At 45.4% G+C, this 17,134-nt stretch overlaps 1 protein-coding gene across 7 annotated transcripts in view; it reads right to left on the bottom strand.

Moving 5' to 3' along the window:
• pard3aa (par-3 family cell polarity regulator alpha, a) overlaps nt 1-17,134 on the bottom strand; it is a 946,605-nt gene that overhangs the window by 140,072 nt on the left and 789,399 nt on the right. For all 7 annotated transcript variants that reach the window (XM_078425377.1, XM_078425422.1, XM_078425385.1 and 4 more), the window contains one exon: nt 14,982-15,107. In XM_078425377.1, the coding sequence (XP_078281503.1) occupies nt 14,982-15,107 (126 nt within the window). The remainder of the gene's footprint in view (nt 1-14,981; nt 15,108-17,134) is intronic.

Raw genomic sequence — 17,134 nt, 5'->3', positions numbered from 1 at the left:
TTCCTCAGAAAGTAGGAGATTGAGGGGTGAACTTATAGAGTAGCATAATGTCCTGAGAGGCAGAGATAGGGTGAATGTACACAGTCTTTTTCATAAGTTGATAAGTTCTAGGAGCAGAATTAGGCCATTCGGCCCAACAAGTCCACTCCGCCCCTTTTCAATCATGACTGAGCTATCTTTCCCTCTCAACCCCATTCTCCTGCCTTCTCCCCCTAGCCCCTGACCACCCAGGGGTTTACCATGGTTGGGGACTGAAGAACTTAAGGGTATAGATTTATGGTTGAAGAGGAAAGATTTAATAGGAACCGGAAACATAGAAACATAGAAAATAGGTGCAGGAGTAGGCCATTCGGCCCTTCGAGCCTGCACCGCCATTCAATATGATCATGGCTGATCATCCAACTCAGTATCCCGTACCTGCCTTCTCTCCATACCCCCTGATCCCTTTAGCCACAAGGGCCACATCTAACTCCCTCTTAAATATAGCCAATGAACTGGCCTCAACTACCTTCTGTGGCAGAGAATTCCACAGATTCACCACTCTCTGGTGAAAAAAAAAATTCTCATCTCGGTCCTAAAAGACTTCCCCCTTATCCTTAAACTGTGACCCCTTGTTCTGGACTTCCCCAACATCGGTAAATTGGCTGGGTAAATGTAAAAATTGTCCCTAGTGTGTAGGATAGTGTTAATAGTGTTAGTGTGCGGGGATCGCTGGGCGGCGCGGACTTGGTGGGCCGAAAAGGCCTGTTTCCGCGCTGTATATATATGATATGATATGATGATCGGGAACAATCTTCCTGCATCTAGCCTGTCCAACCCCTTAAGAATTTTGTAAGTTTCTATAAGATCCCCCCTCAATCTTCTAAATTCCAGCGAGTACAACTTTATCTCGCAGAGGCTGGGGCTTTTAACTAACGACTTTCGCCCCATCCCCTGCACGGCAGAACTGTTCGGCAGTACAGTGTCAAATTGGTTAATTTACTGTACTCGTAACACTGATTGCTGCAGCTACAGTTCAGAAACACAAGGTGAAACTGCATCATGGGCAGCTGAGCAATTCAAATTAAGTTAATTGAAAAAAATGACAAGCGTGGGTCGTTAGTAACGATGGTCACAAAATCTACTGAATTGTTGTAAAGGCCCATCTGGTTGACTAATGTCTTTCAGCCATCTTTCCCCGGTCTGTTCGATAGGCGGCCCAGCCCATATGGTTGACCATTAAATGACCTCTGAGCTGGTCCGGCAGGTCGTTCAGTTACAAATAGCTCGTTACAGCTTCCTCAAGGGAAATTAGGCATGGGTAATAAAAGCCTGCAACATCCATGTCCCGTAGAATTAAATGTATTAAAAAGCACCAGATTACTATATTGAAAAAGCATAATCTCAATGGTTTCACAAACGTGATAGAATGTACAGTGGACAGTTTATGAGAAAAGTCGCCACCTCTTCATCCCATTAATCGACTTGAAATTTTGAAAGAATGAATGAATTAATACTTTATTGTCACATGTGACAAGCCACAGTGAAATTCTCGTTGTTTGCATTGCACACCCAAGGTATGCAAAGAGTCGCCACATAAAGGGCGCGGACAAAGTTACAAAGTATCCTGTGGCAGGTCCTCCATTGTTCCCCCGCCCTCCCTCGCCTTACCCCCCTCCAACCTCCCCCTCCCCTCCCCCTCCACCCATGGCGGTTCCCACACGCTGAGTCCTCCTTTGTTTTCCCCCCTCCTGCCCCCTCCCCCTCCCCCCACAGTGGCTCCCCATGCCTAGTCCTTTGTTCTCCCCCCTCCACAGACCCCCTCCCCTCCAACCTCCTCCCCATCTCCCCTTTCCCCCCCCCCATCTCTCCACGCCGGGTCTTCTTTGTTCTCCCCCTCCACACCCTCCCCCTCACCCCCTCCCCTCACAGTGGTTTCCCCACGCTGGGTCCTACTTTGTTCTCCCCCAACCCTACCCCTCCCCCTCTCCCTCCCCCCTCTCAGCAGGTCCTCCATTGTTCTCTCTACCCCACCCCCCTCTCTCTCCCCGCCCTCTCCCTCTCCCTCTCCCCCCTCCACCTCCACCCCCCTCCCCCGCCCGTCACGGTGGCTTCCCAGTTATTTACAATATATATTAATGATTTGGACGAGGGAATTGAATGCAATATCTCTAAGTTTGCGGATGACACGAAGCTGGGTGGCAGTGTTAGCTGCGAGGAGGATGCTAGGAGGCTGCAGAGTGACTTGGATAGATTAGGAGAGTGGGCAAATGCATGGCAGATGCAAGCTGAACCAAAGCATATCATTTTTGATGACTATGTTTTCATCATTGATATTATTCAAAATGGATTTGCAAACGTAAAGCACTTGTTTACTTTTTGCTGCTAAACATCTATATACTAAAACTCTCGTTTGTTATCTTGTTTGTAACAGAAATTCAGCCAAAACGGTACACGATAGCACGACAATTTTAGGCCCACCTTACTCACCATTGTCACTTTAGTGAAAATGCAAGTACTTTTATTGAAATCGGTGTTATATTTTTAAAGTTATTCACATTTGAAAGTTTCAAAGGAGGGGAGGGGGAGGGGAGGAGGGAGGGGGGAGAAGGGAGAGGGGAGGGGGGGGTTGAGGAGAGAGCGGGGGGGGGGGGGGGGAGGACAGGGTGCTGCACCAATGCAGGAGAGGTTTGGGCCCAACGGTCTACTTTGTCTAGTTCAATCTAAAATCAGTGGTTTCAGTGTAGAAAGTATAATAAGAGTCATGGATGGATACAGTAAGCAAACAGGCCCATCGGATCAACTTGCCCACACCGGCCAACATGTCCCAGCTACACTAGTGCCACCTGGCCACGTTCGGCCCATATCCCTCCAAACCTGTCCTATCCATGTACCTGTCTAACTGTTTCTTAAACGTTGGGATAGTCCCAGCCTCAACTACATCCTCTGGCAGCTTGTTCCATACAACCACCACCATTTGTGTGAAAAAGTTACCCTTCAGATCTTTTCCCATTCACCTTAAACCTATGGCCTCTGGTCCTCGATTCACCTACTCTGGGCAAGACACTGTGCGTCTACCTGATCTAGTCCTCTCATGATTTTAAACATCATTTTCTTTGCATATCTTTTATTCATTGTTCTTTATCTCTCCACATCATCGTCTATATCTTTCGTTTCCCTTATCCCTAACCAGTTTGAAGAAGGGTCTCGACCTGAAACGTCACCCATTCCTTCGCTCCAGAGATGCTGCCCGTCCCCCTGAGTTACTTGAGCTTTTTGTGTCTATCTTCACTTTAATAGTTTTCCTGACCACTATGTATTTTAAACAGTGTAATTAAAGACCTGTTTGGTTGCCTTTAGTACAGAAAAGTACAGGTTGTCTTGCTGAGTGCTGGTGTCTAAACATCCTCAGATTTTCATAAATAATTCAAAGAGCCATTCATCCGCTTCTTCCAGAAACTTGGAACAATGCACAAACCAATCTTCAAGGGACAGCAATTATGTGTGGTGATTGGGGCAAATCTTCAACTTGGAAATGGTAATGAGAAAAACTCAATGACCAAATTAAAAATGATGAAAAAATACATTAAATGCATGCAGAATTTAGAGGGATATTGGTTATGGTAAAAATGAAGCTGGCTAATTTCATCGGAACATCAACAGTACAAAGTGGTCTCTCCACTGCAATTAAAATAGTGTCCAATCTCCTTTAAAACGAGTACTTTGTTATTGTTACGTCTGCTTGACGTAATTACATTTTGCAGCTGTAATTTCTCTGGCGAAATTCTAATTTGTGCACGATACTTCATGCTGTGCTTGAAGTGTAAATTCAATCTGTGGATCAACTTCCAAAAAGCTGGAATGACGCGATATTCTCTGTCGTGTGCATTGCATTGATTTATTTGAGAGCAGGTATTGAGGGGGATGGTTCTGAGACAATAGACAATAGACAATAGGTGCAGGAGGAGGCCATTCAGCCCTTCGAGCCAGCACCACCATTCAATGTGATCATAGCTGATCATTCTCAATCAGTACCCCGTCCCTGCCTTCTCCCCATACCCCCTAACTCCGCTATCCTTAAGAGCTCTATCTAGCTCTCTCTTGAATGCATTCAGAGAATTGGCCTCCACTGCCTTCTGAGGCAGAGAATTCCACAGATTCACAACTCTCTGACTGATAAAGTTTTTCCTCATCTCAGTTCTAAATGGCCTACCCCTTATTCTTAAACTGTGGCCCCTTGTTCTGGACTCCCCCAACATTGGGAACATGTTTCCTGCCTCTAACGTGTCCAACCCCTTAATAATCTTATACGTTTCGATAAGATCTCCTCTCATCCTTCTAAATTCCAGTGTATACAAGCCTAGTCGCTCCAGTCTTTCAACATGGCTGAGGACGCCACAACTGACTGTTGAGTCTTCCTGAGGTGTCGTGGGCCTAACTCAATAAAACTCCAGTGAAGGGAGGTGCCCAATTGATAACCCCAATGACATACTCGATTCACCTACTCTGGGCAAGACACTCTGTGCATCTACCCGATCTAGCCCCTTTTTTTATTGAGCTTGTTTTTTTTTAAATTAGCTTGTTAACATGCAGGTAGCTCTTTATTGCATATGGAGTCAGTTATCGTCCTTGGCATAAGTTGGTATATTCAGTTAGATAGTCCTTTGACTTTCGGCTTGGTTTTCTTGGTTGAGCGGTTATCCTGGTGTTATAGCACAAGTATTTTGTGTTTTAATTGTAACTAGACCAAGTGGACCCGTTGGGCCCAAACCTTTCCTGCATTGGTGCAGCACCCTCTCCTCCTAAATCCTGGCAAACCTCAAAGGTAAGGCAAGAGCAATAGAATCAGAGGTGATTAGTATGAACTAATTGGAAACTGATTTCAAAAGGGTGGGAAGTAGCTGGAAAAATTTAGTTAGTTGGGGTATCGTAAGGTCATAAGTGTTAGGAGTAGAATTAGGCCATTCGGCCCATCAGGTCTACCCCGCCATTTAATCTACCTCTCCCTCCTAACCCCATTCTCCTGCCTTCTCCCCATAACCCCAGACACCCGTACGAATCAAGAATCTATCTATCTCTGCCTTAAAAATACCCACAAATGGAACCTGAGCCAGAGAGTAAGAATAAATTTATGGAATAGTGAATTGTGCTGAGCACAAAGCACAAAATAACGTTGCTGGGTCAGTTAACAAAAGGCCTGGATAGAGAGGATGTGGAGAGGATGTTTCCACTGGTGGGAGAGTCTAGGACAAGAGGTCATAGCCTCAGAATAAAAGGATGTTACTATAGAAAGAAGATAAGGATGAATTTCTTTAGCCAAAGTGTGGTGAATCTGAGGAATTCACTGCCAAAGTAGGCTATGGAGGCCGACATTGAGTATTTTTAAGGGAGAAATTGAGAGGTTCTTGATTAGTACGGTTGTCAGGGGTTATGGGGAGAAAGCATGAGAATGGGGTTGAGAGGAAAAAATAGATCAGCCATGATTGAATGGTGGTGTAGACTCGATTGGCCCAATGGCCTAATTTTGCTCCTATGACTTATGACCTTATGACCTATCTACTGTTCACAACCCTTCAACATTGTGTCCTCTTGATTTGCATGAATTGAACTTAAAATTCTTCTCAGGTAATAGAATATAAACACCATACTTATTATTTCTGGTGATTTCAGACAGATGTTGCTAGACGTGACACAACTACACACAAAGACAGCAATGAAATTGAAATACATTAAACAATGATCAAGTATTTTAAACCATTTCAGCTGTGGGTGGTGGAGGAGCAACTGGATCTATTCAAGACATCAGACAATGAGAATGAAACTAGAAAAATGAACTGAGCCAAACAACCTCTTTCCTCAACCTTGAGGTACAGGCCCTTCAAGTTCACCTAGTCCCCGCCGACCAGTGAGCCCCGCACATTAGCACCATCTACCCGCACATTAGCTACACTAGGGGCTATTTATTTTACATTTATACCAAGCCAACTAACCTACAAACCTGTACGTCTTTGGAGTGTGGGAAGAAAACATAGAAAATAGGTGCAGGAGTAGGCCATTCGGTCCTTCGAGCCTGCACCGCCATTCAATATGATCATGGCTGATCATCCAACTCAGTATCCCGTACCTGCCTTCTCTCCATACCCCTTGATCCCTTTAGCCACAAGGGCCACATCTAACTCCCTCTTAAATATAGCCAATGAACTGGCCTCAACTGTGGCAGAGAATTCCACAGATTCACCACTCTTTGTGTGAAAAAAAACGTTCTCATCTCGGTCCTAAAAGACTTCCCCCTTATCCTTAAACTGTGACCCCTTGTTCTGGACTTTCCCAACATCGGGAACAATCTTCCTGCATCTAGCCTGTCCAACCCCTTAAGAATTTTGTAAGTTTCTATAAAATCCCCCCTCAATCTTCTAAATTCCAGCGAGTACAAGCCGAGTCTATCCAGTCTTTCTTCATATGAAAGTCCTGCCATCCCAGGAATCAATATGGTGAACCTTCTCTGTACTCCCTCTATGGCAAGAATGTCTTTCCTCAGATTAGGAGACCAAAACTGTACGCAATACTCCAGGTGTGGTCTCACCAATGCCCTGAACAACTGCAGCAGAACCTCCCTGCTCCTATACTCAAATCCCCTCGCTATTAATGCCAACATACCATTCGCTTTCTTCACTGCCTGCTGCACCTGCATGCCTACTTTCAATGACTGGTGTACCACAACACCCAGGTCTCGTTGCATCTCCCCTTCTCCTAATCGGCCACCATTCAGATAATAGTCTGCTTTCCTGTTCTTGCCACCAAAGTGGATAACCTCACATTTATCCACATTATACTGCATCTGCCATGCATTGGCCCACTCACCTAACCTATCCAAGTCACGTTGCAGCCTCCTAGCATCCTCCTCACAGCTAACACTGCCCCCCAGCTTCGTGTCATCCGCAAACCTGGAGATGTTGCATTCAATTCCCTCGTCCAAATCATTAATATATATTGTAAATAGAAATGGAAGATCTCAGAGAAAACGCACGTGGTCACGGGGAGAACGTACAAACTCCGTACAGACAGCATCCGAGACAGCACGTTAGAGGCAGGAAACATGTTCCCAATGTTGGGGGAGTCCAGAACCAGGAGTAATCACAGTTTAAGAATATGGGGTAGGACATTTAGAACAGAGATGAGGAAAAACCTTTTCAGTCAGATTGTTGTAAATCTGTGGAATTCTCTGCCTCAGAAGGCAGTGGAGGCCAGTTCTCTGAATGCTTTCAAGAGAGAGCTAGATAGAGCTCTTAAGGATAGCGGAGTCAGGGGGTATGGGGAGAAGGCAGGAACGGGGTACTGATTGAGAATGATCAGCCATGATCACATTGAATGGTGGCGCTGGCTCAAAGGGCTGAATGGCCTCCTCCTGCACCTATTGTCTATCCGCTGTCAGGATTGAACCCGGGTCTCTGGTGCTGTAAGGCGGCAACTCTACCGCTGTGCCACCGTACTTGAAGAAATACTCTGATAGCTTGAAAGATTAATCCACAGTTGAAATTAAACCCCTCTACTCGACAGAACCCCTCCACTCAACAGAACCCCTCCACTCAACAGAACCCCAGTTTAGTGTAGTTTAGTTTAGTTTCACAGGATTGAACATTTCCCCCATCAGTTTTTCTGCATTACTATTATTTTCCCGACAATAATCTACAGCTGCCAGACCATGGATCCACTGGAAAGAGCAGTTGGTCTTAATGTGTTTAAGTAAGCCATTTCGCCTTTTCTACATATGGCCCCCTTGAAAGAATTAACCATCTTACTCCGAAGAAGGGTCTCGACCCCAAACGTCACCCATTCCTTCTCTCAAGAGATGCTGCCTGACCCGCTGAGTTACCCCAGCATCCTGCGTCTACCTTGAGTTTAAACCAGCATCTGCATTTTATCCCTGCACAACCATCTAGGATTGTGTTCTCCTTCCCCTTTACGACTGAGACTTGTTTAAAACCTTCTTATTTTTAACATATCTATCTCTATAGATAATGAATATGTAAGAGTTCTGAAAGCAATTCTGATCTGAATACCAAGCATAAAGACGACAACAATTCCACGTAAATCTGTGCTGCCCTGAATTATGTATCTTCTAGTGGGTGGGGGTTCAAGCAACAGTTGTAAGGTAGAGTAACCCAGACAAATTTATTCTTAATTGTTAACTGTTTGTTCGCTGTATGTTTGTGTTGCCATTTGTGAGCGGAGCACCGAGGCACATTCCTTGTATGTGCACATACTTGGCCAATAAACTTATTCGTTCATTCATTCATTCATTACCGTTCTCTGACTGAGCAGATGTGGCATCCCAAATTATTACAGCTAACTTTGTTAGAGCGAATTTCACAACATCTTGTGCAGATCATGTTACTTTCTAACTGTGAAGATACAAATTTCAATTGAGTGTTTATCAGCACTTGATTTTATAATTGCAAAGTTACAAACTGCAGTATAGAGTATCAACACCTCAGTAAAATTACGTAAGGGCTATGCAATTCTCCCGCCTACGTCGTCGGCATTATACATCAGCTGTGGATGAGAGGTTACTGGGCAACGCCAGCTTCTCGCAGTCAACATTGCCACACAGCTCGGGATTCCTGTTACCGGTGCACAAATCACAAGCTGTTGGCCATTCTTTGCCAGCATCTCCCCATCTGTGTTCCACTGCTGCATGCCTCAAGGGCTCTGGCATCAGAGTGTGAATGAACTTGTTGCAATTCTTCAACAGTTACCTGGAGGAAGGAACTACAGATGTTGGTTTACACTGAAGGTAGACACAACAAGCTGTAGCAACCCAGCGGGTCAGGCAGCATCTCTTGCTACACTGGAATTTAGAAGGATGAGAGGAGATCTTATCGAAACGTATAAGATTATTAAGGGGTTGGACACATTAGAGGCAGGAAACATGTTCCCAATGTTGTGGGAGTCCTCAACAAAGGCCACAGTTTAAGAATAAGGGGTAGGCCATTTAGAACTGAGATGAGGAAAAACTTTTTCAGTCAGAGAGTTGTGAATCTGTGGAATTCTCTGCCTCAGAAGGCAGTGGAGGCCAATTCTCTGAATGCATTCAAGAGAGAGCTAGATAGAGCTCTTAAGGATAGCGGAGTCATGGGGTATGGGGAGAAGGCAGGAACGGGGTACTGATTGAGAATGATCAGCCATGATCACATTGAATGGCGGTGCTGGCTCGAAGGGCCGAATGGCCTCCTCCTGCACCTATTGTCTACTGTCTATTGGAGAGAAGGAATAGGTGACGTTTCGGGTCGAGACTCTTTCAGATTCCGACCGCCCCGACGTGGCAACTCCAACAGCCTGACCGCGGGAGAAGACGGCAGGGGAAGAGAAAAAGACATTCTGGCCTTCCATCACAGTGAGGAGGTGGCTGGAGGAGATTCACTGTGATGGATGTTTCTTTTGTTTGGTGTTGGTTTATGATTGTATGTGTTATTGCATATTTTTATTGCTTATTGTTATTGGTCTTATTGTTGAACTGCGGGTAATTTTTCATTTCACTGCACATTTATGTGTATGTGACAAATAAATTGACTATTGACTATTGACTCAGGGGACTCTGAGTCTGAAGAAGGATCTCGACCCGAAACGTCGCATTCCTTTTCTCCAGGGATATCGCCTGTCCCGCTGAGTTGCTCCAGCTTCTTGTGTCTTTCTTCAGCAGTTATGTTTGGAGATCCAACTGCTGACTCTGCAGCTTGTTAAGACTGGGGAAAACTGAAGTCATTTTGGAGTAGCTGCTCATTTTAATAGCTTTTCTTTGTTAATTTCCATGAGTGTCAAGGGTTTTTAGAAGCTTTTAGGTCCTCAACATGTTTGACAGTAGGCTAAGCGGTGTCAATGGCTTTGTTGGCTATCAAAGCTTTTTCAGCTGTGTCATGGGTGGCATCAATTATTGTGCATGCGATGATCAGTTCAGTTTAGTTTATTGTCTCGAGGCACAATGCAAAGCTTTTGTCGTGTGCTAACCTGTCAGCGGAAAGACAATACAATATAACAATCAATATGCAATAGACAATAGGTGCAGGAGGAGGCCATTCGGCCCTTCGAGCCAGCACCGCCATTCAATGTGATCATGGCTGATCAGTACCCCGTTCCTGCCTTCTCCCCGTACCCCCTGACTCCGCTATCCTTGACGAGCTCTATCTAGCTCTCTCTTGAATGCATTCAGAGAATTGGCCTCCATTGCCTTCTGAGGCAGAGAATTCCACAGATTCACAACACTCTGACTGAAAACGTTTTTCCTCATCTCGGTTCTAAATGGCCTACCCCTTATTCTTAAACTGTGGCCCCTGGTTCTGGACTCCCCCAACATTGGTAACATGTTTCCTGCCTCTAACCTGTCCAACCCCTTAATAATCTTATATGTTTCGATAAGATCCCCTCTCATCCTTCTAAATTCCAGTATACACAAGCCTAGTCGCTCCAGTCTTTCAACATACAATCAGGCCATTTACAGTGTATAGATACATGATTTCATGCAATGCCCTGTCACAATTTTAGATCTGCACATATTTTGACAGTTACAAGCAAATCCAGTTAGTTTGGATTTTCCACATAGGGCAATGACCTGGTACAATGAACACTAATAAACTGAACTAAATACAATAATAAACTTAACTAAATTAACTTATTTACATCGGCGAAACCAAACGCAGGCTCGGCGATCGCTTCGCTCAACACCTGCGCTCGGTCCGCGTTAACCAATCTGATCTCCCAGTGGCTGAGCACTTCAACTCCCCCTCCCATTCCCAGTCTGACCTTTCTGTCATGGGCCTCCTCCAGTGCCATAGTGAGTCCCACCGGCAATTGGAGGAGCAGCACCTCATATTTCGCCTGGGCAGCTTGCAGCCCAGCGGTATGAACATTGACTTCTCCAACTTTAGATAGTTCCTCTGTCCCTCTCTTCCCCTCCCCCTTCCCAGATCTCCATCTATCTTCCTGTCTCCACCTATATCCTTCCTTTGTCCCGCCCTCCTGACATCAGTCTGAAGAAGGGTCTCGACCCGAAACGTCACCCATTCCTTCTCTCCTGAGATGCTGCCTGACCCACTGAGTTACTCCAGCATTTTGTGAATAAATGCCTTCGATTTGTACCAGCATCTGCAGTTATTTTCTTACACTCACTAAATAGTGATGGTGGTTGTTTCAATGCTGGTGGTAATTTAGAGTCATAGAGTGATACAGTGTGGAAAGGCTCGTCGGCCCAACTTGCCCACATGGGTCAACATGTCCCACCTACACTAGTCCTACCTATCATGACGATAAGTCATGACGTTGATATGCAAATATCGTGACGTGTGTATCAGGTGACTGGAGAGCGGGAAGGTGTGCTTGCTGTGTGTGCTGAATGCTGTAAGGCCTGGAAGGTCGCAGTCAGGAGAAACAATAAAAATAGAAACTAAGTAATGTAACTCCCCAGATTGTGTCTGCTTCATTATTACACATCTGAGACGGAGATAGACAATAGACAATAGGTGCAGGAGGAGGCCATTCGGCCCTTCGAGCCAGCACCGCCATTCAATGTGATCATGGCTGATCATTCTCAATCAGTACCCCGTTCCTGCCTTCTCCCCATACCCCCTGACTCCGTTATCCTTAAGAGCTCTATCCAGCTCTCTCTTGATTGCATTCAGAGAATTGGCCTCCACTGCCTTCTGAGGCAGAGAATTCCACAGATTCACAACTCTCTGACTGAAAAAGTTTTTCCTCATCTCAGTTCTAAATGGCCTACCCCTTATTCTTAAACTGTGGCACTACCTGCTCACGTTTAGTCCATATCCCTCCAAACCTATCCTGTCCATGTACCTGTCTAACTGTTTCTTAAACATTGGCATAGTCCTTGCCTCAACAACCTCCTCTGGCACCCACCACCCTTTGTGTGAAAAAGATACCCCTCAGATTCCTATTAAATCTTTTCCCCTTCACCTTAAACCTATGTCTTCTGGTCCTCGATTCACCTACTCTGGGCAAGAGAAATTTGTTAGGAATTATTCATTTGTTATATTATTTTCGAAGACCTCCGAGTGTACGTGTCTCCTGCTTTTCAAATAGATCGTTGCTGGCCAAAGCGAATGCATTATATTGTTGTAAACGTGCCAGTAGGAAAACAAGTCAAGTGGTTGAGGGAATGGTCAGCTTGTGATCACTCAAGTTGTTTAGACTCAAAAGCCCAAGAAACAACTGTCTGATGTAGATAGCGATGTTTGTTTTTGAAAAACACAAATGCCTTGAAAGAATGCTTCACCCACACAAGAAGCTGACCATTAATCAACTGCATTCCATTATAGATACAATAGCACGCTGTTCCAACAACATTGTGTGCATTGTTAAAGGTTACCAGAAAAAAAAACGCAGATGGTATATATCATAAAACAATCATAGTTCAGAAATCCACAAAAAATCTTACATCTACCCACACTTTGAACAAAGTTAACTCCAGCCAAAGATGTTCCCCAAGGTCAGATGACCAGCCACGCAGGTTAACAAAAGAAGGGTCTCGATCCGAAACGTCACCTATTCCTTTTCTCCAGAGATGATGTCTGCACTGCTGAGTTACTCCAGCATTTTGTGTCTATCTTCGGTTTAAACCAGCATCTGCAGTTCCATCCTACACGTTACATGTATCAGCCAAAAAAAGCCCATCTTGCCCGATGTCTCGTCACAGTCATGGTCCACTAATTTGATTGGAATAGAAAATCGGTGCAGGAGCAGGCCATTTGGCCCTTCGAGCCAGCGCCGCCATTCAATGTGATCATGGCTGATCATCTGAAATCAGTACCCCCTTCCTGCTTTTTCCCCCCATATCCCTTGATTCCATTAGCCCTCGGAGCTAAATCTAACTCTCTCTTGAAAAGAGAGGTTATAGCACGTTAAGGAGAAATTAGAAAAAAAATCTTAATGCATATTGTTGCTCCAAGGGTAAGATTTTCAGTGATTAAAGTTCCATTATCATGGATCTGATAAGCCTGGCTTTGATCAAACGAAAGCACAAGATGCGACATTGTAAGAAGATTAAAGTGATTTTTGTTATCAAAGCTACGCGGCTTTCCAAAAGAGGAAAGAGTTTCAATCTATATATCACACCATCTCCTTTATAGACATAAAATGCTGGAGCAACTCAGCGGGTCGGGCAGCATCTCTGGAGAGAAGGAATGGGTGACGTTTCGAGTCGAGACCCTTCTTCCTCTCCCCGACATTCTTTCCCACACACCATCTCCTTTGATGGTTTGTGTACATTCAACACTTTTGCATTCTCTCATGAGATGCAGGCACTGTTGATAGGATTAGCAGTAAGTGGACATCACGGTCATTTGAGAAGCTTGAGGTGATGGGCCAAATGGTTTGCTCGGCCATTTCAGGAGCAGTGGAGAGAGAATTGATTACAAAGCACAGATTCATTCCCCCCTCCTCTGAAACTGTTTGGAAGTTTAATGCTAACTCCGTCTGAGTTACTCGTTGGTCGCAATTTAGCAATTATAAATTATAATTGTTTTCCTACACATTTTGCCGCTCCACTGCAAATTCTCCTCAAGGTGTGTCAACTTTGACGAAGTTCTCCTCTTCTCTCCAACGAGAGTTTAGCAACATCCTCTGTCACTGTGATCCCCCTCTGTGATCCCGCCTGCCCTCCGACTCTAGAAGAAGGGTCTCGATCCGAAACGTCACCCATTCCTTCTCTCCCGAGATGCTGCCTGACCCGCTGAGTTACTCCAGCATTTTGTGTCGACCATAAAATAACCAACATCCGTTTGGAACATGCAATTTATTCACAAAATGCTGGAGTAACTCAGCAGGTCGGGCAGCATCTCAGGAGAGAAGGAATGGGTGACGTTTCGGGTCGAGACCCTTCTTCAGACTGCAAGCTCAGAGAACTCAGAATTCAGAGATGACTTTTTTCAATATTAGATCATTGCATCCAGAAATTTCAACCTCATCTCAAAAGGTATGACAGACACCATTCATAACAAGAAGCAGACTGAAATCGTGCAAATGCTTCTTACCCTCCATTTAAGCTTTTTTTATCCCCAACAAATTCTTGTGAGGAAAATCTACAATTGCCATGAAACAATGGTTACGAATCAAACTACTTTCTGTGTGGACACTGCAGATGTTGGAAGCATGAGCAAAAAAACAAACTGCCAGAGGAACTCTGTGGGCCGGGTAGCATCTGTGGAGGGATACGGACAGATAACCTTTTGGATTGGGACACTAATTCAAGAATTTCTGCATGGCTGGGGAATTGGAACAATGAGAAAACGTCATCACTTGCAATGTTGCCTGTCGGTTTCCTCTGCAGATGCTGCCAGACTGCTGAGTTACTCCAGAATTTTGTAGAACAGCATGACACAGGAATGAGCCCTGTACCTAGGGTTGCCAACCGTCCCGTATTAGCTGGGACATCCTGTATTTTGGACTAAATTGGTTTGTCCGTACGGGACCGGCCTTGTCCCGTATTAGGCCCTAGGGGTGCTGTAGGCCCGGATGCTGTAGGCCCGGGGGCCGCTGTAGGCCCGGGGGCCGCTGTAGGCCCGAACTGTGTAGGCTAACGGAGTGTGTTCGGGGAGCGGGGCCGAGTTTGTTCGCCGAACGGAGGCTGCGTAGCAACCCGCCTCCTGGCCCAGGTGGCCGCCGATGGTGGAGTGGGAGCACGTGGCCGCTGGCTGGGTGAGGTCATGTGGGGCTCGGGTGGCGATGTCACCTTTTGTCCCTTTTTTGGGAGTTAGAAAGTTGGCAACCCTACCTGTACCTATGAACATACACATGACAATAGAGTATTATTGGATTGAATCATTGAACAATACTGTGTTTTACTCAAGATTTCAGCATCTGCAGATCGTTGTGTCAAACCCATTTTACGGCGTTGTCTTTGAGGTCCTCCATTTTGCACCAGCTGTCAAGTTCTGGATGTCTTTGCAGGAAGCATTAAAACCAACACATTCTCACCACAAAGTATAGTGCCTTACCTCTCTTGTTCCTGCCTCATACGTATTCGCTCATCTTCAGATGACGGAGTTTCCTCGACTTTGCCCTTGTTTGACCCTTTACGATCAAGCTTTCCAACTTTTTCTTCTTTCCGATTTTTCCCAAATCTGTAGGATACAATATATGGGAATTATTGCATGTTAGAAATCACCTACTTAGTTTAGTGATACAGCGTGGAAACAGGCCCTTCGGCCCACTGAGCCCACACCGACCAGCGATCCCCGCACACTAACACTATCCTATACACTATCCTACACACAATAAAATTGTGCACTTATATCGAACCAATGAACCTACAAACCTGTACATCTTTGGAGTGTAGGAGGAAATTGAAGACAATTATCTGAATGGTGTCAAGTTAAGAAAAGGGGACGTACAACGAGATCTGAGTGTCCTAGTGCATCAGTCACTGAAAGGAAGCATGCAGGTACAGCAAGCAGTGAAGAAAGCCAATGGAATGTTGGTTTTCATAACAAGTGGAGTTGAGTATAGGAGCAAATAGGTCCTTCTGCAGTTGTACAGGGCCCTAGTGAGGCCGCCATTGCCTCCATTGGAGTACTGTGTGCAGTTTTGGTCTCCAAATTTGAGGAAGGACATTCTTGCTATTGAGGGCGTGCAGCTAAGGTTCACTAGGTTAATTCCCGAAATGGCGGGACTGTCGTATGTTGAAAGACTGGAGCGACTATGATTGTATACACTGGAATTTAGAAGGATGAGAGGGGATCTTATCGAAACATTTGATTATTAAGGGGTTGGACATGGTAGAGGCAGGAAACATGTTACCAATGTTGGGGGAGTCCAGAACCAGGGGCCACAGTTTACGAATAAGGGGTAGGCCATTTAGAACGGAGATGAGGAAAAACTTTTTCAGTCAGATAGTTGTGAATCTGTGGAATTCTCTGCCTCAGAAGGCAATGGAGGCCAATTCTCTGAATGCATTCAAGAGAGAGCTAGATAGAGCTCTTAAGGATCGCGGAGTCAGGGGGTATGGGGAGAAGGCAGGAACGGGGTACTGATTGAGAATGATCAGCCATGATCACATCGAAGGGCCTACTCCTGCACTTATTGTCTATTGTCTATTCTCACGGGGAGAACGTACAAACTCCGTATAAACAGCACCCGTAGTCGGGATCGAACCCGGGTCTCTGGTGCTGCAAGCACTGTAAGGCAGTAACTCTACCGCTGCGCCACCGCGCCGCCTATTTCTAAACTATTTATGCACACTTAGAAAAAATGATGGATACTGCTCGGTCCATCATGGGCAACGACCGTCTCACCATCGATGGGGTAATGGAATGGTTATTTATTATGCATTTGGTTCATTCAATTAATCTAATACATCCTGGCAAATAGTCATGCCCCTCATCCAACACCACTGAAAAGCAGATTATCCGATCGTTACCCCTTAGTGGCTTGAAGGCGCTTGTTGTGTGCAAATCGGCTGCTGTTCTTCCACAATTACAACTGTGTCTGTACTTTTTTTTTACAGTGTAATATTCTGGGACATGCAGGACCAACTCCTACCATGGGTGGCGGTAGTGTTGCTGCCTTCCAGTGCTTGCAGCGCCGGAGACCCGGGTTCGATCCCGACTGCGGGTGCTGTCTGAACGGAGTTTGCACGTTCGCCCCGTGACCACGTGGGATTTCTCTGAGATCTTCGGCTTCCTCCCACACTCCAAGTACGTACAGGTTTGCAGGTAAATTGACTTGGTCTGAGTGTAAATTGTCCCTGGCGTGTGCAGGAGAGTGTTAATGTGCGGGGATCGCTGGTCGGTGTGGACTCGGAGGGCCGAAGGGCCTGTTTCTGCGCCTTATCTCTCAACAAAACAACTAAACTACCAGACAACATGTGCAGCCAAGTTCTGAAAAATACATTTCATTATGACAATAGACAGAATTGCATGAATGGGTCTCTGAGAAAAAAAATCTGTGATGGTCCCTTCAGCCTCCTGTAGCTCCCAAGGTAGTTCAACATTCAACATGTTGCGAAAAGGTATTGTTTGGAAGGGATGCGCTGAGAGGTTTTTTTTGCAGTCGGCTAAGCTGTTATCCATTCCAGTTAATCCTTCAAGAATTGGGGATGAACCCAAAGATAATAAGAGTCAAGTGTGTTTAATTGCCTTGTGCACCAGAA

This window comes from Rhinoraja longicauda, chromosome 2 (assembly GCF_053455715.1).
Source record: "Rhinoraja longicauda isolate Sanriku21f chromosome 2, sRhiLon1.1, whole genome shotgun sequence".
Taxonomy (NCBI): Eukaryota; Metazoa; Chordata; class Chondrichthyes; order Rajiformes; family Arhynchobatidae; genus Rhinoraja; species Rhinoraja longicauda.
This window is presented reverse-complemented; position numbering and strand designations above follow the sequence as displayed.